Source organism: Populus euphratica, unplaced genomic scaffold (genome assembly GCF_000495115.2).
Source record: "Populus euphratica unplaced genomic scaffold, PopEup_1.0 scaffold6.1, whole genome shotgun sequence".
Taxonomy (NCBI): domain Eukaryota; kingdom Viridiplantae; phylum Streptophyta; class Magnoliopsida; order Malpighiales; family Salicaceae; genus Populus; species Populus euphratica.
Window position 1 is genome coordinate 2,382,454 of NW_011499849.1, and position 25,315 is coordinate 2,407,768.

Here is a 25,315-nt window from a genome sequence, read left to right on the forward strand (position 1 = left end):
CTTTTCCTAAAAATCCTCCTCTATCAGTCTCCTCAAGTTGGAAAAAACTTATCTTCAAGTTCAAGTTGTTATTATCTCGATCTTATAAATGTTTAATCAAAACTCTTCAACCCTTTTTATTTCTTCATTTTAGATGAATAACAATTCTATATATGAACTTTAATCCTTTTATTTTAAATTTTTTTTAAAAAATAACAATTGACAAATTATTTATTTGTTTTTAAGAATAATGAATTGAAGACTTCAAACTTGCTTCATCAATATATGTTATATCTATATAATCCTTGGACACGCATACCTTTATGATAATAATAAACTTGTAATCGAAAGGATTGACATAATTTAAATCAATATTTTTTTTATGAGCACCTTTCATATTTTTTTTTAACTCGGCCTCTAAATTATCAACGAGGACACTATTAATAATATCATCACTACAATTATTATCATTGTATATGATATCATTATCATAAAAATAAACATTATAAATTGAAAAAGAATATCAATTCACATTTATCTCATCATAAACGAGATTACCAAAAATTTTATAATATTTACTCTAATTAAAAAGTTATTCATGTCTCTAAGATGAGTTCTTAAAATTGGCTATGGATTTGTGATAACTCTCATCACTATTCTCTAGTCTTCTTTTCTTAATCTCTACTAATATACAAAATAATTTTTTAACTTGTCTATGTATATTTACTATCGTCAATTGACGAGTTAATTTTATAATTCATTTTTGCATATCTTCTGTCAATAATTTCTAAACTTCTTTTTTACGAGGGGTAATTATTTAACAATATACAATAACTAATCACTAACAATTGTTAGGCTATAATTGTATGAAACCTCTAACACCAATGCAAATGAAAATAACATAAGAAATACAATATTAATAAACAACCCCAAATTCTACTTAATAGGATCACTATAGTAATAACACTAATTCAAAATTTTGATTTTTAATATTTCACCATGACAAGTAGTTCAAGAGACTAACCACTCATTGAATAAACTGAAAAACAATCTCCTGCAAAAAAAATAAAAATAAAATCCTAAATAAATTTTAAAAGTAAAATTATTAAATATACCTGAGAATACAAATAACATTCAAAAAACCAGAGTAAGAGACTTCTGTATGCTTTCTTTTTAAATCTGAGTGGGAAGGGGTCAGGTAGCTAATTAACATCTCCCCCGCGTTAGGCTTGGATCCAATCTTCCCTCACTTATGTCAGGGATGGCAAATGCCTGGAAAAGAGAAAACAACAAACAGCCTAAACTCCTATCTCCCATCCTTCTCATCCTCTCACTCTCTCTCCTTCTCCTCCTCTTTCTCTTCTTCTTCTCTGCTCGGTCCCCGTCGAATCCTCCTACCTCCACACTATTTGTAACCCAAGTTTACCCAATCCCTTCTTTTAATTGCTTAGAATCTCCACAAGCTCACCCTGTGGTTGCCAACATTGTGGAAAACCTCAAATACCCCTTTCTCTACTCTCTCTCAGATTTTGGGTCTTTGCCTGACAAGCCCCACAAGAACATTGTGAGGCTTCTGAAAGGAAAGCCTTTCAGGAAGCCAGATATTTCTGCCACGATTCAGCAACTTCTTGAAGGGATGAAAGGAAGAAATGGGTTGGTGGTGGATGTTGGGGCTAACGTGGGAATGGCGAGTTTTGCAGCCGCGGTAATGGGTTTTAAAGTGCTGGCTTTCGAGCCAGTGATTGATAATCTTAAGAGGATTTGTGATGGGATTTGGTTTAATCGTGTTGCGGACCTGGTTACTGTTTTTGAGGCTGCTGTCTCTGATCGGATTGGGAATATTACTTTTTATAAGGTAAAAATTCACTCACTTCTAATTAATCTAATTTATCGAAGATATATTGGATTTAGGGCTGATAATTATAATTGATTGATTTGATTTAGCCTAACTTGAAACTATCTACTGTATTGAATACGCGTCATCTGTGTCATTGATTTGATTTAGCCTAATTTGAACCATACTTCTATCTGCTGTATTGAATACTCGAGTCATCTTAATCCCTTTTAAATTGGCAGCTGGTAGGTCGGCTTGACAATAGTGCTGTCTCAGCCAATGGTGCAAAGTTGGCGTTCAAGTCCAACGAAGAAATAGCCTTTCAAGTAAGGACCGTTCCCCTTGATGAACTAATTCCAAATTCAGAACCTGTGTTGCTTCTCAAAATTGATGTCCAAGGATGGGAATATCATGTGTTGAAAGGGGCCGTAAAATTATTGTCAAGAAAGAAAGATGCAGCTCCCTACCTAATCTACGAGGAGGATGAACGGTTGCTGCAAGCGAGCAGCAGTAGTGCCAAAGAGATCCGGGATTTCCTCCATGGTGTTGGATATAGCCATTGTGTCCAGCATGGTACAGATGCCCATTGCACCAAGGGTTAGCGAGCACCAGACCGTTTCATGGGAAACACAACCCCCCTAACTGAATGGTTTAGTTTCCACTGTTTCCAGACCGCACCTCACCCCTTGCAAGGAAATGTAAGACATTCGGCTGCTTGGTGTTTTTCATTTCTTCGTGCCGTGTGAAATTTTTAGATATGTAGAGTTTGCATGTAAGACACTTGGCTGGCTGCTCTGGTGTGTGCCACTTCTTGCCACGTGAATTTTTCCGATTAGTTGCAAGCTGTTGTAGGTGACTGCAATAGAGGGCCTTCGCACCTGCACTGGCCGGGAAAGGTCAAGTTTTCTTGGATGTGCATTCGAGCTATCCGATTGTAACTTTTATTGATGCAATGATGTTTTTCTTCTCTCTTTCGTTTAAGAAAATCCATGATTGATTTTAGCCTATTATTTTTGCCTGTGAAACCTGTATTCACTTAAAAATTGATATAGGAGAGCTCGCAATCCTTGTAACAACATGAGTGGCGATCATCTCGCAATGATAAAATCTTGCCTTAACTTGCATGGCCATGGCTCATGTTGTTCGATAGGAGTTACGAAATCTGCTCGATGCCAAGTTTTACCAGAAATGCGTCAGATAGCGAATTGCATTCAATGAGGAAAGCAAGAATTAAGGTGACAAATTAACACGAGAAACAGCTAACACATTGACCAAGGGCACATCTTCTGGCGCCCACCAAGTTACTGTGGACGGTTATAACTTGAACGTCTGAGCCCGATCATGTCGAGGCAGAACCTTTACAGTGATTTATCATATAAATCAGACCATGATTGAGCATGCAAAACTCAGGATCACAATCTTGTCGAGCAAAATACAAAAAGCCACCATTATCTGGGAGGCCCGTGTGACGTTATTCAGGTGCAGCCTCAGACCTGATTCGCTCGTACAGTTGGTAGATCAGAGTAGATCTGGACATCTGAGGTTCCCTTTCCAGCACCGCCATCACATCCTTAACAGTAATAGTACGAACCACCTTCGTTTGAGGCGCAATTGCTTGATTCCTTCCAAATTTCCTAACAGCTCCTGCCAAAGGAAAAGGAAGGCAAGGTGAAAAACCAACAAATGTAACGAACATAACTATACATATGTTATAATGAACGGCATATTTGAAAGTATGATTGCTGTTATGTTTTAAATAGTTTTTCATGTTAAAATGTATATTAATAATATTTTTTTATTTTTTAAAAATTAGTTTTAATATTAGTACATTAAAATAATTTAAAAATACTAAAAACATATTAATTTGAAGTTAATAAAAAAAATTTAAATTTTTTTAAAAATATTTTTAAAACAGTCACTTGCTTCAGCACATGTCCCGCTAATAGTCACACTTACCAGATGCAGAAGGAGGAACTGCCGGGCTCCTTTTTTCTGCTTCGAGATTTTCTTTCACGTTTCTTCCAGATGGTGATTGAGGATTGCGGTTCACATCTTTAACTGGCTGGGAACTGGATGCCCCCTCCATCCCTACTTCACGTTTCTGCCGTGCTTGTTCAGCCATTAGTTGCCATTTTGACAGCATGTCAGCTCCTCCAACAGCAGCTCGAGCAGCAACATTAGCAGCTGTTGTCCTCATTTTATCATCCTCCTCTTTGTTAGCCTACGTAGTTGTAGTTGTAGAAATTAGAAAAACAAAGATCTATTTTACTGGCTAGAAGGCAAACTTTTAATACTTGCCAACATCTTTGATACCTTCACTGACTTCACGCGACCTTCATCTTTCTCCTTGTCACCTTCACCTCCATTTTCACCCTCGGGCTGCATTTAGAGATATTGAGGTAAAAAAAAATTAAGGAATTCATGCTTGCATAAATATATCATATAGTGAAATATCATGCAATATACTTGTGCATTGTTCTTTATGAACATGTACTTCATAAAATCATAGATAATGATAGTAAAAGAAAGTACAGTGCCATATAAAGCACGCACATCGTTAACTTTTTGGAGCTTTTCTGCTTCAGCCTGCCTTTTCTCCCATTCTTCCCGAGCTTTCCGGCTCATTGCCATTATCTGTTGCCTAACATCCGAAGTAATTAGAGTCTGGTGTCTTGGCTTCTCAGCATCAACACGCTGTGAGATCCAATTGAAATCATGAAAAGATGATTAAAGTGAGAAAATAAATAGAAGCAGAGACAGAGATTAAAAAAGTCACCTGTTTTGACAGCCTGATCAGGTTACTTATCAGTCCACGCATCCTTTCCTCCACGCACTAAAAATGGAATTCCATAAGAAATTGTGGGAGAATTAGCACAAAGAATGCACCAAGAACAAGCAACTCACCAAAGACAAGCATCGCCCAACATCATTGCCAATGTTCTTCAAACCACATTTGGCCACTGGAGACAGACAAACCCAACACATATCAAACCATGTGAATGATACAGCCTTCCATAAAGCACAAAATGCAAGGAGAAATGAGTTTACAACAGCCATAAATAACAGAAATACTAACTGATCTCTCCTAATTTTTTCTGCAAAGGAATTTTCTGCAAAATGAGCCTTTCTTCTTCTTCCTGTACAACCCTCCGTGATGCTTCTGAAACTCGACTGTCCTCCTTTGTCCCTGAAAATAGTTGTTCTTCCTCTTCCTATTTCAAAGCAAATTATCAAAAGAATTACAAGCTTATTTGTCAAAGGGAGTGCTTTTACTGGCTAGGTGATACTTTTGATCAGGCAATCTTGATGATTGTAAAAAATACCATACCCTGAGATTAACTCCACTGACAGCAGTGACATCATTGAGTTGTTCAATGCTTTGATCAGAAAAAGCCCCAGCTACCTTTTGCTTCTTACTGCATGTTATCCCACAGATTATGCATCAAACATGATAAAAAACAAGCTTTTAACTAGATAAAAGAAATAAATGATCAATCACTCTTGCTCCATAAAAAGGAGCTATTTCACCTTGATGCAGGAGGCGATGAACCAAGTGCTTCAAATGGCTTCTTTTGGCCAACAGAAGGTTTTTTGGGAGGTGTTCTTGCACTAACTCCAGCAGGAGAAGCTACAGATGGGTTTCGCGAGCTTACCTGATGGCACATAGAAGTAAAGGGGATACTATTCATCAAATAAACAAAGAATGACTAGTTTAATCATTACGAAAGTTTTGTGTGTGAAATTGAGTATGCAAAACAAGATATTTCTGATATGAGATAAAGAAACAAAACTTTTAAAAACTTCATGTGATTGGAGAATCTGTTTTGTATAGCATTACTCAGTCAAACCAAAAGGAAATAAGCTAGTAAAGACAAATTCATTCACATGTTCCATGAAAGGACGGGGATGTCTTTAGCTGTATACCATATTGAAGCAGGAAATTTAAGAAGAATTAACGTTTACTTGGTAATTTTAGTTTATGATGCAGGAGCTTTTTTGGAAAAATAAATATTTTTCTTAGTTAATTTTATGTTTTCCTATTCTATATTATTATGTTTTTCTAGTTTTTTTTTTTTTCCTATTTCATGTTCCTAATTTATTCTTTTTATTTAGTATTACTAGGGTTTTCTAGTTTTTTTTTTTTTCCTATTTCATGTTCCTAATTTATTCTTTTTATTTAGTATTACTAGGGTTTTCTAGTTTTATATATATATAGGTTGTGATAGCCTTTAGGCAAGGATAAAATTAAATATTTTAAGAGTCTTCCCATAGTTATGGTGTTCTTGGTCCTTGAGGATTTTAACTTATACCAAACCCCATTATCCCTCGCTTTCATTTGTGTAAGTTGGTATCATGGCCCAACGATTCCTATGGTTTGGGTTTGAAGGTAATGAGGATTTTTATCAAATCTCAATTATCCCTCGCTTTCATTTGTGTAAGTTGGCATCATGGCCCAACGATTCCTATGGTTTGGGTTTGAAGTTAATGAGGATTTTTATCAAATCTCAACAATTCCTAATGGTTAGTTGATGTGAGATATTGAATAGCCATGATTGGAAAAGATTATACAACAGGACATGCCCATGTCGGAGGAGATGAGAAGGTTCCTTCTTGGACAAAAGACATCCCGAAACTAATGTGTTGTTTTTGTCTGCATTAGTTGCCCTTATTGGAAATCCTAATGGGGTTCCTTCTTGGAAAAAAAAATCCTGAAACTAATGTGTTGTTTTCGTCTACATTTGTTGCTCTTATTGAAAATTCTAATGGTAATGGGCTACACACAGATATTGTGTTAGGATCCACAATGGGACGGTCCAAACAAAGGTGCTAGGAAACCTCAATGGAGCGACCTGCACAATGGTGTTTGGAACCCATGATGCATGGCCCACAAATAAAAAGATTTTCGTGGTGGACAACGGTTTCTGACTAAAGTCTAAACTTGAGAACGGATTCCTTCTAATCCAAGGAGACTAATGCAAGAGTTTTTTAGAAAAATAGATATTTTCCTAAGTAATTTTATGTTTTTCTATTTTTATTTTCCTGTTGCTTTTCTAGTTTTTTTGTTTTCTATTTGAAAGGAATAGTTTTTCTAATTTATTTTTTTATTTAGTATTACTCGGGTTTTCTATTTATATATATATATATATATATATATATATAATGTTATAATAGTCTTTTAGCAAATGAAGACGTTTATAAATAAAATTAAATATTTTGAGAGTTTCCCATAGTTACAATGTTTTTGGTCCTTGAAGGTCTTGACTTGTAGCGAACCATATTCTTCGCTCCAATTGGTGTCAGTTTTACATTATTTTGAATTCACTATCAGTCCTATTAATAGTGCTTGGTTATTTGTATAATCTATAAATCATTAGTATTATAAATCCTTAGTATTAAAAGGACCCTATAAGTTTTCATAGTGCCTTCTTTTCATATAAGGATTAGGATTTAAACCTATAACTAGTATAAATAGGGCTGCCAGTGCCAAGATGTCTTGTATTTTTAGAGATGGAGATTGCTTTCCACTTTGGACGCTGCTACAAACCCTAAACCTATTTTTCTAGTTCCAGCTTTAATTTTCTTCTAGTTTTAGCCATCATATTTAATCTTCTTTGCAGTTTTGAGTTGATTTCTCTTCCCAAGCTACGTCATATTTGCTCACCTAAAAAGTACTCTAGGGGGATGACATTTGCATATCATATCCAAGTATCTTGGACAAGGCTACATTTTCAATCAATTTCAAAGTAGTTGCATGGAGGAAATTAAATTTCCAGTAAAAGATTTTCAAATTGCTAAACACATATGATTAATTAATTAATTCATGCCATAGTCATTGGACTTCTCTAGAAGAAACGTAAAGCCCAGTACAACCAGATAAATTATCACAGACTAAGTGTGTGTTTCGTATTGCGGAGCAAAGTGCTTTTCAAAGGTGCTTTTTGATTGAAAATGCATCAAAATGATTTTATTTTTTTTTTCATTTTTAACATCAAAATAATCAAAAAACACTAAAAAACACCAATTTGGTGCTTTTTCAAAGCAAATGCACTTTTAAAAGGCATTCAAAAGCAGAAGCTACTGTACTCCCAGACAAGGTCTAAAAGATTTGGGCTTGTGAAGCACTTAGAAAGTCCAACCTGATAACTTTTGCTAACTAGTCCAACCACCATCAAGTGATTTAATAAAGAGTCAGGGACGCTGTGCAATTTGCATCTAGTGGTTCAAATAACAACAAGGAAGATGGTAGATAAACTATGAAATCAAGAACTCAAACAACTAAATGTTGTAGAAATATATTCATGATCAGTGCGAGAGTACCTGGCCATTGGGGTCCAGTTGAGTCACAATTGAAGGGGAAACAGAACTGGGGGGAACCATACCAGTAGATGTTGAAAAAACAACTTTAGAAGATTGCTTGTCTAAAGATTGATCCTTTAAATTTCCTGATATGGCATTTCCCTGTTCGGGTGCAGGAGGCAGCACTTGAGGGCTCAACAACTGGGGTTTATTCTGCTGCTCACCAGCCTGTTCAAGAGAGCCCGGTTTTACATAATTCATTGATGAGAATGGAGCAGGACTTTGCTCTCTATTTGGTGGCGCTTGCCAAGGAACTGAATTCTGTTGTACAGCCGATTTGTTTGTATAATGGGAAACAGAACCACTGTGCACTCTACTAGAATCATTAGCAGAATTTTGCCTCTCAAACTTCGGCATGCTTATCATGTTATGTGGTGGCCCTCCTACTTGTGTCCCGCCCATGTTCTGATGATGTGAAATTTGCCTTGTTTGTTGATCATGGGGTTGCGGCTTCACAGATGGTCCTGAAGTACTAACTTTAGTCCCAGGATATGGATTGTAATTACCACCACTGCTTCCATACATTGGAAAGGAAGTTGGTGGAAAGTGCACATGTTGTTGCTGTTTGTTCTGCCCTTGCATTGAAATAGAAGGTCGCTCCCTTTCTTGATTGACAATACTGGTACTGGAAGAATGCAACTGGCTAGCTTGTATTCCAAGAGAATCTGCCTGCCATTCCACTGCTTTGGATTTCTGAGAATTGACAATGCTTGAATCAGTCTGCAATTGGACTGCTGACGGAGGATTACGAGATGGTTCTGAAGAAATAGATCCCCTAGGGTGAAGTAAATGATGTGGATCAGGAAATTGAGTAGCACTGATTCCAGCAGGCATTCTCACATTGTTCTGGCGACCAGCTTGAGACTGTAACTGGGATTGGTTGGAACCTGACTGCAATATAGGACAAGCTGGCTTCAGCCTAGTATCACCTAAGGGAGCCCTTAGCTCATTATAATGTCACTAAACTCATTCATTACTTGCCTGTGATTGCAGTTGTGCAACTGCCAACCTGAGCACTTGATCCCCAACAATATTTCTCATAAGTCTAACAAATTGGTCTTTCGCAATTTCATTTTTCTAAAAATGACAAAGGAAGATATATCATGATAACAATTAGTCCAGAGCATGAAAGAGAAAGCACAAAAGTCATGTCAGATACCCACCCTCAGTTTATTAAACAAAGTTTGCAGCTGCATCTCTCTGTCTTTATCAAGATGAGGTTTCAAGGCAGGCAACAATAATACAAAGGGTATCTGCTTGCTATTCTTTTGGTTAGCAGCCTGATCTGTGCCTGTAGTTTGCTGATTGCCTATCTTCTGAAAATTTAAAAATTGAGAATCAACATCTGAAATTTGCATTTTATCAGGCTCGGATTTTGGGGTAGGATTTTGCTCAGAACTCTGCGCCCCAATAGATTGAGGAGTCTGGACAGGAGCTTGTTCCACAAGCTCTTGTTTAATATCATCTTGATTTTTTTTCTGAAGCACTGGTGGGTGGGTTGGTTCCTGCAGGACATCCCCCTTTTGTTGTTGGTTATCAGCATTAGGTACATGCTGCTTTGTCTCCATTGCAGATGACTGCTGCTCCTGATGATGTTGTTGTTCAACACTTTTTGCATCATGTTCTTCAGTGTTACTGGCATTGTCATTTTGCCCCACAGTTGGCCAATTTGGAAATTGTTGACTGGAACTTTGATTGTTTTCGTGGGACAAAACTACAGCATTTTTCAGTTGTGCACAGCACAGAAAAAATTATCAGAATTTTGAAAACACAATATTCCAGACAGGCTAAAATACCAAGCACAAGTACAGAAAACATTGCTGATATAATTAACATGACGAACATAAAAAAAGGCTAAAGACAAGCACAAATGACATTGCCACCATGATAAACTGATTGACTAATTAATGACTTAAATGATCACAACACCCAAAACATTCTACAACTTTCTTTAAAAAAAAAAAAAATCCTCCAACTTTATGCGTTTACATCGCAATGCTAATTTCCGCCGTCTTATTTCTCAGCCTAAATCATATAATTAAGCTATCAGTAAATCATAAGAAACTGAATTATATAATCAGAAGGTGGTTGAATGAAAGCTCAAATAAGTACCCGAACTCGAATCAGACGGCTGAGAGGTGGAGACATCACCCCCGATGTCCCGATTTAAGGCAGCTTGAAAAGCCTCCACGTCAGCACCGGAATGCATGGTTTCATCCTTCAAACACAAAACCCTCGTGACTGAAAACCTAAAATTCATAATATTATATAAAAAACTAAAAGAAGAAGAAGAAAGAAATGCGTACCTCGTCTTCTTCAAGAAGCTTCATTATGTTAGGGTCCATTATAAACCAAACAGCCTGTGATTGATATTACAACTATGTCGCTTTTTACACAATCTGTTTGCTTTTGGAATGGATAAGATTTCGAGGTGCGAAATAAAATAGAGATGAAATTAATTTAGAAATAAAGTAACAGAAGCAATAGTGGAGCTAATTCATTCAATTTTATTTTTATGTTCGAGAGACAGAGACAGAGACAGGGACAGAACAAGAGACAGGTTTTTCGGAGAAGAGAGTGGAAACCGTTGCAGTCTTGTGTTCCCTTTTCCGTCTTATATGTAGCAATGATATAGGGACCTGGTGATCCAGAACTGTTTTTGTGTTTTAGGCCTTCCCTTGTTGCCCGAACCGTTTCGTTGTGTGGGCTTGGTTTTATTGTTTGTGTGGGCTTTGGGTCTTAGAGACCAGTCGTTCACGCGCTCTTTTATTCAGTGGCCTGTTTCAATTTTTTGGTGTTTTTAATTTGAGAATGAAAATGAAAATAATTATTTATAAATTAAAAAATAACAGGGATGAAATTTAAAAAAAAAATAGAAATTAAACCAATAGAATTAAACCCAAAAAATAAAAAAACCTAAAAAAGAAGATTAAACATAAGAAAACATAAGCTCTAAAGAGGAAAGAAAATGCAAGGAAACTAGGGTAAACTTTTAAAATTTGGTCTAACCTCTAAATTCTATAACTTCTAAATCTTGGACTTGATTTTAATCAAGAAACTTAACTCCCAAAAAATTCAATCTTAAATAATGAAATCAAGGAAAAATATTAATAAAAAAAACTTGTAAAAGAAAAAAAATAGGGATAAAATTGAACAAGAAAAAACCCAACAAGGATGAAGTTTGAAAAAAAAAATTAATGATCCCAAACAAAATAAATTGCAATTAAAAGAATTAGGGCCAAACTTGAAGTATTAAAAAATCATAGGGGGTGAAATTAAAAATGATTTGTAATTTGATAAATTATTTATGGATTAAAAAATGATATGGGGTAAAATAAAAAGAAAATTGTAAATGGCTAACCTAGGAGAATCAAACTGAGAAAAAAAATAAAATTAAAAAACACCAATTTAGAAGAAAAAGGAAAGAACCAAGCAAACTCAGCAAACCTCTTAAATTTAATATGATCTCTAAAAATTGCATCATGTGAAATCTTTGATCTGGATTCAATGAAGAAGTACAATTCTCAATTAATTTAATGACAAGATGGATAAAAAAAATATTAATTAAAAAATATTACAAAAATAACAAAAAAAATAAAGATAAAATTTGATAGAAAAAATCAAAGAAGCATGCAATTTAATGAAAAAACTTTAAAATAATCCCCAATAAAATAAATAGTAATTAAAAGAATAAGGGTAAAATTTTAAAGATTAAAAAAATCATAAGGGGTAAAAGTGAAAAAACATTTGTAAAAACTAAGGAAACTTGAGCAAATGTTCTAAACCTAGTAAAATCTTAAAAATTTATAACCTATAAAGCTCTGGATTCGAGTCCAAATAAGAAGTTTATTTTGAGTCAATTTAAAAATATCAATTTTTAAAACTTATAAAAGTAAAAGAAAAAAAAGTAGCAATTAAAAGAACATTGATTAAATTTAATAGGGAAAAAAAATAAAGAAGGATGAAATCATAAAACAAAATCAATTTAAGAAATGATTCCAAATAAAAACTTATTAAGACAAAGAAGTTTATTAAGAAATTAGTAATCAAAAGATCAAGTATTAAATTTGAGAGAGAGAGAGAGAGAGAGAGAGAGAGAGATAATTAGTGCATGGGATCTTTCAAATACTGTCTTGAAGGGTGGTGTTTAATGATTGAAAAGTTTTTTATGTGTCATTAAAACAGTGCATGAGATCTTCCATAATTAGTGCTTATAAGTAGTTTTTTAATTATATTTAATAAAAATAATTTATAATAATATTCTCTAGCACCTTTAAAATTTACAACAAACAAAAAAACTATTAGATGAGGGTTTAATTAGTTTTGTCTTTAAATGTATCGAGTAACCACTCTATTCTATAAAATAAATACCTTTAATTTGGAGGCATTGAATTATTTTTTTCAAGAGTTAAATGAATAATTTTATTGTGTATTAAAAACAAACAATTACTAATACACTCCCACATAATGCTTAAAAAACATTCATGTTATTGTAAAAAGGCCACCCTACCCCAAAACCAAGTTAAAAATTAAATGAGAAGAGACAGTTATAATTAATAGTAAATTATAGCTCGGAATACAGTAATATCACAGGAACTTTAATGTCTTTGATAATATTACATATATTTTAAATGGTATGAGAGAAATATTGAGGTCATCTACTGTATTTTTTTCACTATACCCTTGGAAAAAGCACTCTTATTGTTTGCCTTAAAAAAAGGGGGGGTTAAATGGTCATTTTGCAACATATAAATGTCAATGTATAATTGCAAGATGGTATAAATGGTTTTTCATAAATTTTTTGGACTTGTAAATACTATATTGCTCTTGTGAAACCTAAAAGCCAGTAGACCCCAAAGACTGTATAGACATGACCAAAGGATCAAATGCGAATGGGACATGACTCCTCTCATAAAAATTGGTCTACAGACATTAACTTATGATCAAAGCCATCTCAATTGGCCTGCAAATTTGCAAAAGACTTGCTTAGCTTATACAAGATATATATAAGTCCATCAAACAAAGTTATAATAGTTATCAAGAAGCATTCAATCCGAGGTCTCCTCAGCCTCTCCAGTGGAGGAGTCACGTGCAGAAGAAGGGGGCAATTGCCCCTCTTCAGTTTTCGAAATATTCATTTTAGCTTGGTTAATTATATCATTTCAAATTTAACTACTTTATGTATGAGAAACATAGCCACTTTTTCTTTGCTGGAAAGGGTATTTGAACCTGGAGCATTTCCCTTTCACATTTATAGTGCATCCTTGATGAGATTGTTCTAACTACAATTGGAAGGATTGAGTTTGCTCTTTTCTCACTATTTTTTGATAATTTGGCATATCTAACCCGATGGTGTCTAGATTTTCCTCACAAGCATGTTAAGATGTTGTATTGTATATGTCAAAAGCACGGCACCATCTCTAGTTTGAAAGAGGACAACACTAAGTATGCCAAATGATCTGCTACACACTGATCTACTGCTTTCTGTAATTTTAGGCACTGGATTACTGCCATTCACAAGGCATGGTGCATAGAGAAGTGAAACCCTCAAAATGTGATGATTGATCATCAGGTCCAAAAACTACGCTTGATTGACTGGGGACTCGCAGAGTTTTACCTTCCCGGCAAAGAGTACAATGCGAGAGTAGCTTCATCGTATTCATGAATTCTAGATTAGTAAATGTAGACGTTAAAATGTAATTTCTTCTCTAACACTAAGGTGGAGATTTCAGAGGGTACTTTGTTTTAAAGTAATTTCCATGAAGGTACAGTTGGCCGAAGCACCATGAGAAATTATGTTTTTCCAAGCAGCTACTGTTGTTCTAACCCCTTCATAAAAGAGTCAAACATTCTGTAAGCTTTTAGCGGCAAAATGCAAATAAGGTATCTATTGGCGTTCATATATTTTAAGGGTCCAAAACTCCTTGTTGATTTACAAGACTATGACTATTCTCGAGGCATGTGGAGACTGGGCTGTTTGCTTGCAACGATGGTGAAAATTCTGGTGGATCTGCCTGTTCCTTATATTGTAATTAAATCCCATAAGAGCTACTTGCCAATGTACTCTAGTGTAATGTTATATGATTGTAAATGTTTTGCACAAATATTGCCCTGCAGATATCGCGAAAGGAGTCATTCTGTTGCGGCCGTGACAATTATGACGAGCTCGTCAGAATTGTGGAGGTAATTTTATGTCTGGTTTTTGACAAAATAATCTTACGGTCAGACTTGATCGGTTGCTTGTTTGATAGTACAAGAGGACATGGTATCTCCAGTTTGTATGCTCTATTTTATCTAGTCACGGGGCATCATAGTAATTGGTCATCACTTTTCTTCAGGTTCTTGGAACAGATGAGTTTAAAGCTTATTTGAACAAGTCTTTCTAGCCTTAAAAAAGAAAGAAAGGAGTTGTTGTAGCTTCTGCCCACCCACATCCTCTCCCCTGTTATCTTTATACACAACCTTTCTCCTTTCAATTTCTAAGAACATTCAAGTCAATTTCTGCTGTTTGACATATACTTACGGTACACAATGCTTATTCAGTTCTTCTGCTGGTACAGCAGAACACCACGGTCTCAGGTCATCACTTCAGAAAACAGGCATCTAGTTTTCCCAGAGGTCACGTGAATTATTTTTCTACGGATGAAATAATAGTTTCCAAATAGTCTTTGTAAGAATTATTTCGGCTTTGGCCATGGACTCTTTCTAACGCAAGTATTGGTTCTTTGGTTTCATTTGTGTGGCAAGCAGGCCATTGATTTTATTGCTAAGTTTCTTCGTTAGGATCATCAATACAGGATTACAGCTGGTGAGGCAATGGTATGTTTTAGTATAATTTCTTTGGGATTTAACGGAATGGTGCCTAGCGTAATCTAAAGGATAGCTACGCCCATGCATTCTTCAATTAATTTATTTTCTACCTTCACTGGCATGTTGTTATGGCGCGTTCTCAAGGAATTGAAGCAAAACCCAAGAATCTAAAGATAAAGTCGACAATGTAACCAAGGCATCATAGTAATATAAACACACTCCACAATACATCGCAATTGACATCCATGAATTTGAATGAATTGCTTTGCAAAGTTCCAAACTCGATTACAAGACAATAAAGATGGAGCGTTGAATCCGTATCCACTAGTTCTTCTCCCACACTTCATTTCTTGAGGTGGGGGAAACACGCATAGACGTCAGATTTGGGGTGTTTGGCTTCTGCATGCTCCCTGCATTTCACCTCCGATGTGGTGCAAATGAATGTCTGCATACACACCTTGCACTGCAGACAAATTACAAGACAGAAAAAAACAAAATTTTCAATTCATAATTCCATATGCTTATTTTTAATAACCGAATTATTGGATCCAATGCATCCAAGGGGTAAAATCTTATTGAGTCGACCACAATAATCTCAAGATTTCCCATTGAGATGATAACATGGCTGAAGCCAATGGAAAACATAGATATGACAAGATCAAGGCATCCATCGAAATTACCACACAAGGAAGAGTAGGAATTGAAGAGGTTGGTTTTCTTCCTTTGATTAATTCATGCCTAGATATTAGTGATTGGTAAAAACAAAATCAACCGCATTTGGCCTAATATCAGCTCCAGTTTCACTTTATGAAGCAACAGGAGCTGCAATTTCTTTGAATTAAAATTTTAAAAATTTAGCAGGCGGAAAGAGGAAAGAGCAAGGAAGAAATTACCTGGATCGACATGGCTTTCTTGTTTGCTTCAAGCTGACTTCCTGCATATAGATCGGACCACAAATTCGAGTCAGGTTATGAAAATAACCACATAGATCTCCTCAGACAAACATCGAACAGTCAGATGAACTAAAAGAGAGAGAGATTTGGATTGCTAGGGTTTTATGAATAGTTAACTAATTACCCTTGGAACCAGCTTTTTGCTTATCCAGGTTCCTCTCGCGAGCCATCTTTGCCTTCTGCCCGTTGCCTCCTCCCATTTTTTTCTTCTTCGGTTGAACCGAGGGCGAGTGTTGGAGTGGAGGAAATGAGATTTGGGTATCTGCCGCTTTAAGATAGGAGAGAACACCCCGGCAAAATCTTCCTAGAGGATACGTATTTATATTCAGACCCCAGTGGAAGCCAGAGAAGATGGGCAATCATTAAATTTATTTGTGATTTTAACTGATAAGAAAAAAGGAGGAGGAGAAAGGACTTAATCCTCTAGAACGACGTCGTAGCTTGTGTTTCTGCGGGGGAGAGGGTTTGTGTGAGGACTAGAATTGAGACTTTTTTTTGTGTGCTGAAGGATCCACGAGGGAGCTGCTTAGAAACTTCGTTGGAGGCAGGTTTGGAACTTTGGATCCTATTCGTGGACTAGAATAGGTGGAATAATTTCGGGGTGTGTCCATGTCATGTCATGAAAGTGGATAGAGTCCACGAAAAAGAAGTGTGTGAGTTATCGCAATGAACCACACAGCTGGAGCTCACTTCTAACTTGTGGTGGTTTGTGCACGTATGTGACAAGGCTCAGCACACAGGAGTAGTGGACCCGTGCAACCCAGCCCAATTGGGCAGCCTAACAGAGCCAACTGCTTCTTTTCTTTTCTTTTCGGTACTTTGAGCGAGTGAGAAAAGCCTTAAATACCCTTTATGGAATTTGTAGGAAACCAAGGCCTGCTTGTGATTTATGAAAAATGAATTTTTAGAAATTATTTTCAAGAACTTCTCGTTTTTATTTATTATTAAAAAAATTAATTTATAAAAAATATTTTTTAGTAAAAATTAAATTCATTTGATTTTAATAAAAACTTTTATATTTTGAGTGGAATACATTTTTCAAAAGTTATTGTAAATTTTAAAATATCATGATATTTGTTAATTGTATCAAATATGATCCTTAATATTTTAATTGTTATATATATATTATTTTTTATTTTTTATTTTTTATTTTTTAATCTCATTTCTTAAAATTTTATTTAATTTAATTTTTATATCAACTTTACTTCTTATTATTTTAATTATTATTTATTTTTATCTTATTTTTTTTTAATTGGATTTTTTTATCTATTAGAATTGGTTTTTATTTTTTTATTACTATTTTTTACTTTAAATAATTCATAAAATTGATTTTTTTAACAATGTATTCTTTTAAAAACTTTATCTGCCAGATTTAGTCTTCAATCTTTTTATTGATATTCTTTTTAAAATAAAATAAAAAATTATATTTAAAAAAAAATTATACTCCATAACTTTTTTATATATTATATTCTTTTCCTCGTCTTTTTGATAAATTTAAAAATATATATTAATAAAATGTTTTATAATTTATTTTTTATAATATAGTAAAATATTAAAAAATATTTTTAAATTTATTTTTTTATAATATTATCAAACATTAAAAAATAATTAATTCACTTAAAAAATATATTTTCTAGCAAATAAATAATGCTTAATTGTTCACGAAGTGAACCCTGACTCGAAGAAAGGTGCAAGCATGAATTAAAGGCTTAGAAAACATGAAATTTTATTCATGAATTTTACATATGTGAAGCTCGTAGTTTTTCCCTTGTGTTTATTTGAGAAATTAACCCATTAAATTTAAAAAACTTGGTTAAATATTTTGAGAAGGTATTTTTAATCTACTCAGGCTAGGGATACCTAGTCTCAATAAAAAAAGAATTTGCTCTCTATTGTTATAATTATATATATATAAAAACTCTAAAATATGTGGGGAAAAATAATATTGTTATCCCCATTAGAAATATCATGTTTTCCTTCTCAAAATAAACTAAATAACTAGTTATAAAAGGTAATATGGTATTTTTATAAGGGTTTCATTAGTTATTACTGTATTCATGAGAGGTGAATTTCTAATGCACAGTGAAATGAATGCATTGCCCTTCAATTCAGATTTTTAAGGCTAAGGCATTTTTATATTTTCAATTGTTTTAAGAATATTAAAATAACTTAAATGCCCTTATAAGTTGAATTTTCTTAAGTTTTTTTCTAAGAGTATTTTTATATTCTCTTTTGTTATTGTTGTAGCAATTTTATAATTTAATAAATGTAACTATTATTTAAAAATAGAATTTTTGACATATACAATGCATATGTCAGCACGTATAGAGCTGATCGATGGTCAAACATTGCTTTTTAATATAATGTTTGAATCGTTTTGATATCATTTTAGTAATGAAATAGCATGTGTTACCAGTAGTCTTTTGATTCAACATCGACAACTTTTTTTTATTTGATTTGATTTTATTTTTTTAAAGCAAGCAATAAGTCCCCTATTCATTCCCAAATTATGACCACCACAATGGTTGAAAAATTAAGAGAGGTGTCTTTTTTGGCTTAAAAACTTATTTTTTTAAACCCGTGTTTAACCTTGAAATCTTCTAGAAAACATTGTAGATATTTTAATAAACTCATTTATGACCTCAAAAAATCTAAAAAGCTACCCAAAACTTGTAATCAAACCTAAATCAAAAAATTTCTCAAGCTCAAACATGTTCTTTAAGAAATTTGAAAGTTGATAAACACTTTAGTAGAACTCTACTTGTTGAATATAACATGTTGATACTGAAATCAACTGTTTTGGTTTTTACAATTGGTGTCAATAATGATTATCTCTCCACCACTAGAATCCAATTTTCTCTTTCATTTCTTGAACTAGAATTGAAAAATAAAGAAAATGAAGTTTTAGAACAAAATTGATTTGTTTTCTAAAATTTAAAAATTAGAGGAATTCAATTTTTATAATTTAGAAAGTATAAAAACTAAATGGAACATTTCATCTAAAAGTTTGAAAACAACATCCATATCCTTTATTCTTTTATTTTGATCCTTTATCTTTCAATGCTTTTCTTCTCTAGCAAATTTTAGCCAAATTAGATTTTAATTAAGTCTCTAAAGGGCAATTTTTTTTTAAAAAAAAGGATGAAGAAAACTTATAAGCATAGCGAATCAACAATGCCCATTGGTGTGTGTGTACAATGCACGGGGAACAATACTTTCTCCCATGCATGCATTTTAGAGTATTGTTAACTAAGTTGTTGTCCATGTTTTGCTGGGAGTCAAATTAATTTTGTTTTAACTTAAAAACTTGAATATGCAGGTGTTTTTAATGTGGTTTTTGCTGTGAAATAAAATTTTAATTGTAAATTAAAAAGTTGATGTGTGAATTTAATTAAATAAATTAAAAATTATTTATATTTATAAAAACACAAAAAAAATATTGATGATAATCAAAGACTGAAGTACAAAATTAAAAAAATACATGTAAATCAAAATATAAAATATTATAATACAATCCATAGACCTGGTGGCTTTTAATTATAAGGAAAAAACAAAAGAACTTCTCAACTTTCCAGATTAGCCTCTAGTTAAATAACATCACAAAACTTTGTTTAATTTATTTATTTTAATTAATCTCTACTAAATTTTATAATTGCTAGGTTGAGCATCTCACACATGAATTGAATTAATTAAAATTAATTAATTTATATTTAAATAAAAATAAATTAAAATAAAAAAGTGACACGCTACTGGGCCTAAATTGCCTAAACATATGGCTCGTTAAGAGAAAATGCTAGGCACGCGGGCTTTACCTCTCTTTTTTTAATACCTTCAATGAAGGCGGGTATGTACGATTGAACATTGCCTTTGATACAAATGGAGACGGGGTAGAAAAATTAGAAAGGCTTTATAAAGATAGAGGTGGAGAATTCATTCTTGTATCTCCGTTGGCATTCGTAAAAAAGCCACTAGACGACGTGTCACTTGTCCACTCCTTTCTTGCCCGTGAAGTTATACTTGACGGGGTCGTTTTCGTGTAGTGTTTTTTCTTCAGTGTTAATTGCACCCATGGAATTCATTTACAGTGATTTTTGAAGTCGCGTGAAGACTCCATACTTCGACTGAAGGTATAATCTATGAATACTTGTCCGGGAGACACCACAAGACCCCCACTCCTCCTATCCTATCCACCACCGCCATTTTATTATTTTTCCTTTTTCTCAACCACCACAAACCCCCAAGCACCACCCCACCCCCCCTGATTATTAAAGGAAGATGGCGTTCATCACTGCCACATATAGATTGAGATAAGGACGCCTTTGCATCATAAGATATTCAAAGAAAAAACACGATCAATATCGTTGAAAAATGGAAATTCGTGAACTTGGCAAGGCTATGTGAATAGATCAACGATGAAATAAACAGGCAAATATACTTCTGGAGAGTTTGAGCCAGTCAAGATCGGACATGTCATCGAACTTATAAATGCCTAAAAGAAAGCCATAATTTATTTGTTTTTGGGGTTATGGCTCTCAAGAGAATATTGATCATGATCGGGGGTACTTCTGGGCACGTGAATAAACGCTCTTTTCTTTTAGGTATTCAAGATTCTAATAATTTCTTCTTTTATTGCCTCCTTAGACTTGTTCCTAAACAATTCTTTTTAACCCCGAGCAAGATCAAAACTTTTACAGTGGAATTTTTTAGTTGGATTTAATTAGAAATTTTAATAAAATCTCCTATTTATAATTATCTTAATAATTAAATTTTAATAAATTTAATTCTTAAAAATAATAAAATATAGTTCAGAGATCACTGCAGAAAAAAAAATTGATGTTAAAACTAAAAAAACCTGTCAACTTATTATTTTTTTGAAAGAATTTTAAAAAATAAAATAAAAATAATAAGGATAATATTTCAAATAAATTGAATTAATTTTATTTAAAAATATAAAATTAATTAATTAATTAATTAAAATTAATCTAAAAAATTGATTTTAAATGATTTAACAGCGAAGTATAATATACTTTTTATTATAAAATATATTAAAATAATATTTTTTTAATTTTTAAAAATTATTTTTAATATTAACACTTTAAAATAATTTAAATTTTTCGAAAAAATAATAATTTTAAAAAATAATTTTTTTTTTAAATTACTTTTAAAAAATAATAAAAAACAGTTGAAAAGGGCGACAGTGGCATTTTTTAGCAGAATATGCTTTGCTCTACCCTGCGAGCTTCCTTTCCCTCTGCATCTCTTGTGCTTAATCCCTTATTACTTCTTCTGTCTTCTCCATTTTCTCTCCCATCAAAAAACAAAACAAAAAAAGCTCTCTCTCTTTTTATGCTTTGATAAGAGATGGAGCTTGTTAAAGAGCTGCTTGTGACTGGTGTTGTTGCTGTTTTGTTCTCTTTTCTTATAGCCAAACTTGTTTCTCTGGCTGCGTCTGGTGGTGATTCCAGCAGTAAAAATGCCAATCGAGAAGTTATTACTGCAGCAGAGATTGTCGGTGAAGAAGGAAAAGTAATCACCGAAGAGTTACGGTTCCGTGAAAGATTGCAAGTCGAGGGGGTTAAGACCGAAACTAAAACTGAATTTGTTGAACAAGCAACAGAAAAGATCGATGAATTCATCACGGAAAGCTTTGCTCTCGAGAACGTTAACGAGGCCGCGAATCGCGAGGAGATGCTGCTTGAAATCGAGGCGCGTGACTTGGCTCAAGAATTGATCGAGGCAATTTTAAGAGAAGAAGAGTACAAGTTAAAGGGAGGTGAATTTGACAATGAAGAGGTCAAACATGTAAGTTTGGCTAGTTCAATTAATGAAAACAGAGAAGATGAATCAGTTGGAATTGAAGTAGATGTTGTCGAGACTGATTCAAAAGAGAAGATGAATGAGATTGAAGTCAATGATGACGAGGATGATGATTGGGAAGGGATAGAAAGGAGTGAATTGGAGACAATGTTTGGAGAAGCAGCAAGGTTTGTTGTGGAGTCAGGAGATAAAGATGAGAGATTTGCAGGTGTAGGCAGCGATGTGCAAATGGAGTTGTATGGACTTCATAAGGTTGCCACCGAGGGGCCTTGCCTCCAGAAGCCTCCCATGGCTCTCAAGGTTTCTGCCCGTGCCAAGTGGTATTAAACTTTCCTCAATTAACTTTCCCATGTCTCCGTTTACATTGTTCTTCTTCTTCTTCTTATTTTTACTCGATTATTGTTATTCTCTTGTTTGTTAATTTGACTGAATGGGAGCAGATAAACGTTTTCCATTTAGAGAGAAGATAGGATAAGATGGTCTCCAGGTAAAATGCTTTGTTTTAATGATATGAAAAGTGAGAGTTTCCGAAATGTAGATCGAGAAATGAAAATGCCGACAAATTGAGGCAGCTTGCTCATTACAGACGTCAGCACGAACACATGGAAATCATTAGAAATCCACGCTTGGGCTGTATTATAAATGACGTTTTTTATGGCCTTTTTTGTCTGTCTGTCTCCCTCTAAGGTTAGGTCTACAATAGTTTTTCTTGCTTAAAAAATAAATATAAAAGAAGGTTAATGTTGTTAAAACATAGCTAGTTATTCAAAGAGAATTTTACTCCACCTTTCTAAGGTAAGAAATTTTGTTATATCTTGAGAGATACCAAATCAATAAATTTAGATTTTGGAGGGAATATTTGGATGGAAAGCCAAAATTTATATATTATTATTTTTTAAATTAATTAATTTAGGTTAATTAATTAAATTTTCAGAATTAATTAATTTAATAATTATTCATGACACCTCTTGTCAAGTTATTCAAATAATTTGGATGAAGAGTTACTTTTTAAACTCTCTATATATATATTGATCTGAAGAAATATAACTTTAAATTGTATAATAGATATATTGGTTTGAAAAGATATACCTCTAAATTTTATAAACATATTGGTATGAAAATGTTTATTTTATTTAGAAATATCAGTTTGATGTTGGCAGAAATAGATTAGAAACAATCATTTTCTCTTCCTGATTTTTTTTTCACTAACTTTATGTTTACATTTACTAGAAATAAACAAAGCTTTTTAATAAATTTATAGAAGTTAGTCTATAAATATAAGGTTTTACTTTATCTTGAAGTTATATTGCTTCAACCCTACAACAAACAAATATAATGAAGTCAATTAATATTTTAAAAATAATGATTCACGCTTCAAATCTTGTTTGCTGTACCCTGGACCTTTTCCTGGTATGTTCCAGCTGCTTAGATATAGCCAAAAATCCAGACAGCTTAGCAAACAAAATACAAGATTATGGCGGTCATCGCCTGTAATCTTTTTCTAGGTGGACTGTTAACCTAAGAAAAAGAAAATGAATGCACAGAACAACACCTTAGGGGCTGCCTGTACCAAGAAGTTACTCCGTATAGTTTGATAGCTAGTTATAATAACAGGGTTGACAGCTGCTATGTATGAGTGATCGAGGGCACTGGTTACGTTGTGCAAGGAATGCTTGGCAAAGGCTGGGAAACACGAGTCCAGAGGCAGCTATGGAGCAGTATATTGTCCTTGTATCTGATAGAGCCCCAGGGTGGATGGAAGACAAAGCTGGTGTAGGTATTTTCCATTGCAGCGTTCTGTTTCCTATAATGACTTTGACTGAAAAGAGTCTCTGGTTAATTTCACTTTACAGGGAGACAATAAACCAGGATCATCTGAAGTGACAAATCCTGTTGCTGTAACTCCAGATTTAAGTACATTTTCATCCCGGCAACCAGATTGTGCAGGAGCAATGTATGTCCTAAATGTTTGGCTATTATGATTTTCCCCCTCAATCATTTATTTGTTAGTCTTTGTTTTTTCCTGAGCTTATTATTATAACATGATAATATCACTGTGTCCTCGTGTAGGACATGTAAGAATCAAGAACCGAAGCTTGTTGCTGAAGAAAGGGATTTGACTGGGGCCTCAAACTGGATAACAGGGTATAAATCGTTAATTCATGCATATTGCATTTTCTTCCATTTGCCTTTTTCTCCTAAGTTGTTGCAGGAACTTGCCGGTTCCTGAAAGGCTTTGAACTGAATGTTGTTAGTTTCACAGGACAATATGACTAGGCCTGGGGGTAGCTCAGGTGTAGGGGTACGGGAGTTTGGGTTGGGATTTTAGGTTGTTGACTTGGGGTTTTCCGTTGTACCAAATAGAAGAAAAATGTTGGTGGTTGCTGTCTAATTTGAATAATCCTTACTGGAATGTCTTTCTTCAATCATGATTGAATTCAACGAGGTTGAGAAGAAATCCCTTCAAAGAATATGTTGCACTGTCGAAAAAGAAACCACAGGCATCACACTATAAATATAAAAGATTTTTGGTATAATGGGTGGATGATGACCATTCTTTGCATCATCACATTCTTATGAGAAAACTTGTTTCTGCCACTTATTGAAATCAATTCTAATAAGATTCTTACCTAGCTTTCTTCTGCAACTTGACAATCACTAGCGACAATCTATTGGGAATCTGCCATCCATGATTTGAGTCATATTCTTGAGCATTTCTCTAATGAATTTTCATTTTAGTCGTCACTCATTTCTTTCTTATTGAAAGGTCTTACTACCAATGATCCCAATATACAAGCCACAGGGCTTACACGTAACCAATTTAATATGAAAATTTTCAGGCCGAAGAATGACAAGCATTGCTCTGCTGCTTGAAATCTCCAACCATGGAACCCTTCTCCTTTGGCTGAACCACAAACAAGACTAAATCTTGTTGCTAAGTATAATCTTTGCTTCAATTATGTAAGGTTCTTGCCTGTTTATGCTATAATTAATATGTCCTTGGAAGTGAACTATGCATTGTATGATACTAATAACGTGGGTGTGCAGTGCATTGTTGAATTTGTATATATACAACGTGTATGTATGTCCCATGATTCATCGCCCAGCTGGTTGGGATCATTGAATTATAATATGATGTTAATGCACCATTCTTCCTGAAGCATATTTGAGCATGCTTATGCTAGTCTTTCCGGGTAATTGTCCCTACTCCTTTTTAATTCTAATCCCTGAAAAAATGTGAAGCGATGTTGGGATTACGTGAAAGAATGTGTTACAAGACTTGCGCACTAATTAAGCGATTGCTGTTTGTCAAATACTTGTTACGATTATACATTCACATGCAAGTAAAGTGCTCCTTGCGTTTGGAATTGTTGGGAGGGAAAGTAGTTGTCTATAGTCCCTGTTTTTCTTCGCAAGTTAAAGTCTCCCTTTTTTTCTTTTTCCTATTTCCTTAGCATTTGCACTCCAATAGTATGGGGCATCCCTTGACGCTGATTCGGATATAGATGAGACAGGGTGGATGATATTTTGCACTTGGAGTTTAGATATGTTTAACCGAGTGAAG

At 34.0% G+C, this 25,315-nt stretch overlaps 4 protein-coding genes and 1 pseudogene across 4 annotated transcripts; 3 read left to right on the forward strand and 2 right to left on the reverse strand.

Moving 5' to 3' along the window:
• The first annotated feature begins 1,140 nt into the window (after positions 1 to 1,140).
• On the forward strand, positions 1,141 to 2,814 carry LOC105120572 (uncharacterized). The gene is made up of 2 exons (XM_011018830.1): positions 1,141 to 1,834; positions 2,056 to 2,814. The coding sequence occupies exons 1-2, from the start codon at positions 1,232 to 1,234 to the stop codon at positions 2,413 to 2,415; spliced, it is 963 nt and encodes a 320-aa protein (XP_011017132.1). The 5' UTR covers positions 1,141 to 1,231; the 3' UTR covers positions 2,416 to 2,814.
• A 98-nt stretch (positions 2,815 to 2,912) lies between these two features.
• Positions 2,913 to 10,776, reverse strand: LOC105120573 (transcription initiation factor TFIID subunit 4b). Its single transcript, XM_011018831.1, has 14 exons — positions 10,477 to 10,776; positions 10,283 to 10,388; positions 9,334 to 9,884; positions 9,152 to 9,247; positions 8,132 to 9,061; positions 5,342 to 5,466; positions 5,142 to 5,229; positions 4,890 to 5,025; positions 4,718 to 4,773; positions 4,590 to 4,646; positions 4,367 to 4,507; positions 4,127 to 4,192; positions 3,770 to 4,034; positions 2,913 to 3,457 (listed from the first exon to the last, which is right to left on the reverse strand). The coding sequence occupies exons 1-14, from the start codon at positions 10,513 to 10,515 to the stop codon at positions 3,285 to 3,287; spliced, it is 2,829 nt and encodes a 942-aa protein (XP_011017133.1). The 5' UTR covers positions 10,516 to 10,776; the 3' UTR covers positions 2,913 to 3,284.
• A 2,747-nt stretch (positions 10,777 to 13,523) lies between these two features.
• On the forward strand, positions 13,524 to 15,263 carry LOC105120575 (probable casein kinase II subunit alpha; annotated as a pseudogene).
• Positions 15,149 to 16,437, reverse strand: LOC105120574 (uncharacterized protein At2g23090). Its single transcript, XM_011018832.1, has 3 exons — positions 16,058 to 16,437; positions 15,874 to 15,914; positions 15,149 to 15,443 (listed from the first exon to the last, which is right to left on the reverse strand). Exons 1-3 carry the CDS (start codon positions 16,131 to 16,133, stop codon positions 15,324 to 15,326), a joined length of 237 nt encoding a protein of 78 aa, XP_011017134.1. The 5' UTR covers positions 16,134 to 16,437; the 3' UTR covers positions 15,149 to 15,323.
• Positions 16,438 to 21,140: 4,703 nt separating this feature from the next.
• Positions 21,141 to 24,913, forward strand: LOC105120576 (acyl-CoA-binding domain-containing protein 3-like). Its single transcript, XM_011018834.1, has 5 exons — positions 21,141 to 22,070; positions 23,418 to 23,523; positions 23,604 to 23,704; positions 23,821 to 23,895; positions 24,591 to 24,913. Exons 1-5 carry the CDS (start codon positions 21,295 to 21,297, stop codon positions 24,622 to 24,624), a joined length of 1,092 nt encoding a protein of 363 aa, XP_011017136.1. The 5' UTR covers positions 21,141 to 21,294; the 3' UTR covers positions 24,625 to 24,913.
• The last annotated feature ends 402 nt before the right edge of the window (positions 24,914 to 25,315 follow it).